Consider the following 6,000-nt stretch of genomic DNA (forward strand, 5'->3'; position numbering starts at 1 on the left):
CCCACCACCTTTTGCACATGAGGCCTCTACCTTAATTATTATACTGGGCAACCAGACTGTTAAACATCCGTTTTTTAAAACTCAAGAGCAGAATACAAAATTCTGAAATTTTGTATCATCAATTAATCGCAAACCAGAGCCCTAGGGATGAATGATAGCAGGGTGTAATATCTGGGACCTTAAACTTCGTCACCGTATAGATGCTTTCAAAAAGTCAGTCCCACCACTGGGGACCTCTCCTTGTAAGTGGTATTCTTCTCTCTCAAACTTACTTTTTGTAAACATGTCTATTAGTGCCGAAAGTGTTAATGTACAGAGCCACAACTTTTTTGATCACCTGTTTGCTGCAAAAGTTTTTCCTGTATGGTGAGTAGTTGCGGGCTGTAACCCCATATTCTGATTTTGATTCAGAAGTGTTCAGCCTTGTTTAAATATGATGCACAGATACCGTAGTTACTTCATAACTCTTATGGTAAGTTGGGATAATTCAGCGTAATAATAAATGACATATGAAGCACATCGTAGCACAAGTGTATACACAGTTTATAAAGAATGAATTGGTGTTACTCATTATTCTGGAAGAATAGTTTTGTGGGTCATTCACTGCCTTTCTTTATCTTAACTCATTGGAACAGAATTGCATGTCTTCTATCCACAATTTTTATGGCTTTCTTCTGATATATATGAAATGTTTATTTTTATTTTCTTGTAAGCATTTATTTTATGTATTGTATTGTATTGCACTTCACATTATTAGCCAATATGCCGAATGTGTGTTTACTGCACGCTGTGGTGTCCTCTGCATGATATGCAAGCTCACCAGACAAAAGGTTACTCACGTCTCTCCTAAAAGTGCAAGTCAGTTCCCTAAGCACAGATAATAGGTGTGCTTCCCTGTGACATGGAATGTACTGAGTAGGAGACATTGATGTCCACTTTCCTGGCACATCAGTCCATATATTTTGACTAAAATTCATGAATAGTCTCCCACAGCTTTGGCACATTGCTCTGGGCAATGTAAAATATTTTCAGTAGAGTTCAAATGTGGAAACTTTGCATGGCACTCCGGATGTGGTCTTGCTACTGAGCACCCTTCACCATAAAGTCACAATTTTATCCTGGTGGAAGATAGACCCAGAAATGGTAGAATCTCAGACAGCATTTACCAGCAACTCAGTGTGGCATTTTTGACTGACGGCATCTTGACCAAAGAGCTCATTTCTGCATAACTAAAATGTGTAGAATATCATAAAATGTCCATAGGTTTGCACCACTAGTCGGATGCAATTCCTCCAGAAGGCTTATCATGTGGTAAATGTGGTGTCACACATAATTTGTGTGTGAACAGAAATATGACTGATCTCTTCGGATAACAAGTATTCAGCCTCCTACACCCAATTGTTGTTGTACTTTAGGTCAGGTTGATATCGCAACTTTGTGGGCAAGATAGAGCAAGAGTCTCTTACTTGTAATTTCACTCCAAATATCCATCTTACATAATATGAGCTTGTCTGTTAATTTGGAAACCGATAAACAAATCCTGTTGTTAATGTCCTCCACAATTCCTACTTGCAGTAAAGGACACTTTTAGACACAAACTGTAAATCACTGGTGATCCCTTCTTCTTTGTGTGTGTGTGTGTGTGTGTGTGTGTTGCGCGCGCGCGCGCGCGCGCTTGTGCTTGTTTGTTTGCCACTTTGGTGAACTGAGAGGACAGTTGATTGTAATATACCCATGAAATCCTCCATTTTCTTCATTAACTAACTTTCGGTATGCCCAATGTCAGTTGTTCCCTTTTGACTCTGTCCCATCAGTATTGCATCCCACTTCACAGTGCCATTAGCTTTGACTTGCCAGGTAACTATTATTTTCTCTGGGAACTTATTTAGAGTCAAATAAAAAAAAAAAGCACACTGTTACATTGGTATTGCATTCCATGTTAAAGAGCAAAGTTGCTATTAGCTTTACATGCTTTGTGACTAATATTTTGTCTGGGAGCTTGTTTAGATTCAAACAAAGAAGTACACAGACCGTGTTGGAATGTTGCAGATATGTAGTTATGACATACTTCATCAGCTTCTGACCTCTCTTAACACATTCCAGTTATGGCCTGTGGGGTATATGGGTGGTGTAAGCCGACTTGATTGCTCGGTTTCATTGGGCAACAGTTTGATAGTTGCTGTCCTTTTTATAATTCAGGAAACATTGATTCTTTCAAAATATCATTAATCTGAAGAGAAGTGTAATGTACAGATATCAAGTTAAAAGGTCCCTAAACTTACTTCAGTAAATAGTTTATGGTGTTCTCCTTTATGTACCAGGAAACAGTACTCAGAATTGTGTTAAACGTCTGCCAGTGCAGAGTCACCGGAAGATGCTAAACAGAATTCTCCAATGCCTATTTTAAACGTGATCCTCATATATCCACATCTCACAGTTCAGCAAATGCTGTGGAAATATATGACAACAACCATAGCAAAGGAACCATTTCCAGAGTATCATTTACATGTTATGTTTTTTAAACACATCAAGCACATTGTTTATAGTCTTTAAATTGTATGTTTCTCTCAAGTGATGTAAATATGTGATCTGCGTATCAGATTTTAACGACTGTAACAAGCCAATATCAAAATGTGAACACTGACGATAGTACTGCTTATTGTTGTGTTCATGAGGTATTCTGTTTCTCTGCAGGTTTCACCAGTCCACAGAGCGGATGCCGACTCGCCATTTGAAGTGTCTGCTGATAAGAGAGAGAATATGGCACAGCGAAGTGGCAGGAAGAGTAGGGGGAGGAGGGGTGGCCGAGGGAGATCAGGGGGAGGAGGAACGGGAACAGGAACAACACCAAAACCTCTTGCAGAGCAGAATCCTGTGATTGCTGGTCGGAGTGCAAAAACATAGATAGGCTTTGGTGCCAATGAAGATATTTATTATCTCAAAAAGTTTTTCATGATGTCTTCAGGTGAATATGAACTGTCAAGAAGTACAACTTCTTAATTTGTCCTTTTCTGATGAGATTTCAGTATTTGAATATGTGATCTAGTGTTTGCTTTCAGGTTGGAAAAGGATGTCATACACCTTTTTGTAATGACAAAAATACATTAATTGGTTGTATTTTAACATCCTCATTGATACAATCCCACATACAGGGTGCGCAAGAGTCACTGGACACTGGGTACAAATTTAAACAAAATATTCAATTTATGTCTTATTACAAATACAAATAATACTAAACAATTATTTTTTATGTTCGAATTGTTTTCCGTCTTCATTAATACATATTTGTAGTCTTTTTGGAACACCATTACATGCTCTATTGCGTAGTGTGGTATCACTACCCAAATCATGAAATGTGTTGTGTATGTAGCTGTTAGTTCAGCAATGGTCTAAGGCTTTTGAGAATAAACAGAGTTTTTGTGACACCCCATAGGAAAAAATCTATGGAAATGATAGCTGGTGAACATAGAGGAATGTCAATATCTCCCCTTTGACCAATCGCTTTTCTTCAGAAATTTTCATTTAAGTAATCACATACTGCAATGGCATAATGTGGGGGGGAAACATTGTGGTGAAAGAAAATTTCTTCAAAGTTTTCAGCACACATCATTAGTTCTGGTATCATGTAATTCCGAAGCAAATTCAAATAATAATTTGCTGTTGCTGTTCCTCGAGAAAGATATGGTTCAAGTGCACCAGATGACAATATTGCCCCCCCCCCCCACCTCCCTGTCCCCCCCTCCCCCTCCCTGTCCCCACCCCAAACACTCACACCAGATTAATTTAGTAGTTGGTGTAACAAAAGATTTTGATTGTCAGTATACCAATGGTGGTCAGTCATTAAGAACTGCAGTAGTGCCATTTTTATAAAATGTTTTTAAAGCAAAAATTCTTTCTTCTTTCATTAACATTGTGACACTTTGGAAAACTACAGCTGTAAACACATCTCATGGATCATGCTTTCAACAATTCACTAGTTTGATTATTGTGTTTGTTTTGTTTGTCATTTCACTATGTTTGTCATTGCATTGTATTCCACCTTGACAAGGTGTAATTATCATCATTTTGGTAATAACGGGTTAAAACTTTTTAGTGTGCTTCGTCTTGCTGTTACTTTTGTTTTCTTTTAACCAGCTGTCCAGTGACTTTTGTGCCACCCTGTACTCATGATATTTCAGCATGGCTATGTTTGATACTAGGTATCACTTTTGTAGTTGAAGAAACATGGAAAATAAAAAATGTATTGTTTAGCTAGCACAAGGATGAAAATTAAGAATGCCGGCCGCGGTGGTCTAGTGGTTCTAGGCGCGCAGTCCGGAACTGCGGGACTGCTACGGTCGCAGGTTCAAATCCTGCCTCGGGCATGGATGTGTATGATGTCCTTAGGTTAGCTAGGTTTAAATAGTTCTAAGTTCTAGGGGACTGATGACCACAGAAGTTAAGTCCCATAGTGCTGAGAGCCATTTGAACCATTTGAAAATTACGAATAGGTTGTTAGCTTGAGTACTGCTCACTACTAGTAATGATGTTGATTCAAAGTAGTGAATCCTAAATATGTCTCAGAGTTAATATGAAACTTCAGATGTTTTACTTTCATGCACAGTTTTTAATACATTAGTGTTCTTTGTTGTGGTATATTATATAGAATCTTTTTATGCAATTTGAAATCCGTAATTTTCATACTGAATAGTTTTTTAAAACTCTGCATGTCCATGTGACTCATGTAGAGTGTACCGATACTAGCACGAAAGAAAATGTGACCTTGTGTGATTTATGTTGTAGCAGGCATACACAGGGTATTGGTCACACAGCACTCAGAACAGTTGCGGTGGAGGGGGAGGGGGGGGGGCAGCTTTTGCTCTGAGCACCAGTAGCATCAGCATTGTTGAATAAGTGCACCTTTTGTTTCGTGACCTCGTCATGACACGCGATGGGTGATTCAGTCAAACAATGTTGGACAATCAAGTTCTGCACAAAACTGAATAAAAAGCCTTCCGAGAATCACACAATGTTAAAGCAAGCCTACAGGGAGTCTGCAATGAGTTATGTGCAAGTTACGGGGTGGGTGAAGAAGTTTGGGGATGGCCATTAAGGGGTGAACTCTGTAAGAGCATGAACAAGCAGAAATGAAGCGAATGTGTATTGTGTTCGTGAATTGTTGAATAATTCTGTCCACCAATTGAGTGTTCAGTTTTTTGCTGACACTCGACAGTCTGAACATTCCAAAAAGTTCCATGTTCAACATTGGTACAGAGGAGTTACACATGAGAAAGGTGTGCACCAAGCTGGTCCCTAAAATTCTGTTGGGCGAATAAAAGGCCAGTCAACTGTTGGTCTTAAATGAACTGTTGGAACGTGTGGACATTGAACCGGATTATTCGGACTGTGTTATTACTGGTGGTGAGACATGGACTTTTGTGTACAACACAGAAACGCACCAAAGTTTCGAATGGGGTACCTCAACACCCACTAAACCCAAGAAGGTGACGATGAACAAATCCAAGGTGAAAATGATGCTAACTGTCTTCTTTGACTGCAAGGGTGTGGTGCACAAAGGGTTTGTACCCCAAGGACAGACCGTTAGGTCTCTTTACTACATCGATGTTCTGAAAAGATTAAGAAAAAGGGTCCTATCAGTGTGAAAAGATGTTGCCACTGTCTGGCTGCTGCATCACCACAACATGCCCAGCCACACGTCTGCATGTCCGTCAGTACCTGTCCAAGAACAACTTGGCAATGCTGCTGCAGTCACCCTACAGTCCCGAACTCTCTCCGCTGGAGTTCTTCCTGTTCCCCAGGATTAAAACTGCGCTCAAAGGATGCTGAGAACATTGAGGACATTCAAAAGGCTGTGACAATGCTCTTAAATGAGGTACTGGTTGAGGGCTTTCAGGGGGCTTACCAATCATGGGTGAAATACTGGAAAAAATATATAGATGCTAATGGTAACTACTTTGAAGAATTTTAAAGCTTTGTTCATATATCACCAAAAAATATATA

At 39.4% G+C, this 6,000-nt stretch overlaps 1 protein-coding gene across 3 annotated transcripts in view; it reads left to right on the forward strand.

Moving 5' to 3' along the window:
* LOC126464701 (GTP-binding protein 1) overlaps positions 1-3,117 on the forward strand; it is a 167,923-nt gene extending 164,806 nt beyond the window's left edge. For all 3 annotated transcript variants that reach the window (XM_050096251.1, XM_050096253.1, XM_050096254.1), the window contains one exon: positions 2,695-3,117. In XM_050096251.1, the coding sequence (XP_049952208.1) occupies positions 2,695-2,904 (210 nt within the window). In that variant the 3' untranslated portion in view covers positions 2,905-3,117. The remainder of the gene's footprint in view (positions 1-2,694) is intronic.
* Positions 3,118-6,000: the final 2,883 nt, after the last annotated feature.

Source organism: Schistocerca serialis, chromosome 1 (assembly GCF_023864345.2).
Source record: "Schistocerca serialis cubense isolate TAMUIC-IGC-003099 chromosome 1, iqSchSeri2.2, whole genome shotgun sequence".
In the NCBI taxonomy this organism is placed as follows: domain Eukaryota; kingdom Metazoa; phylum Arthropoda; class Insecta; order Orthoptera; family Acrididae; genus Schistocerca; species Schistocerca serialis.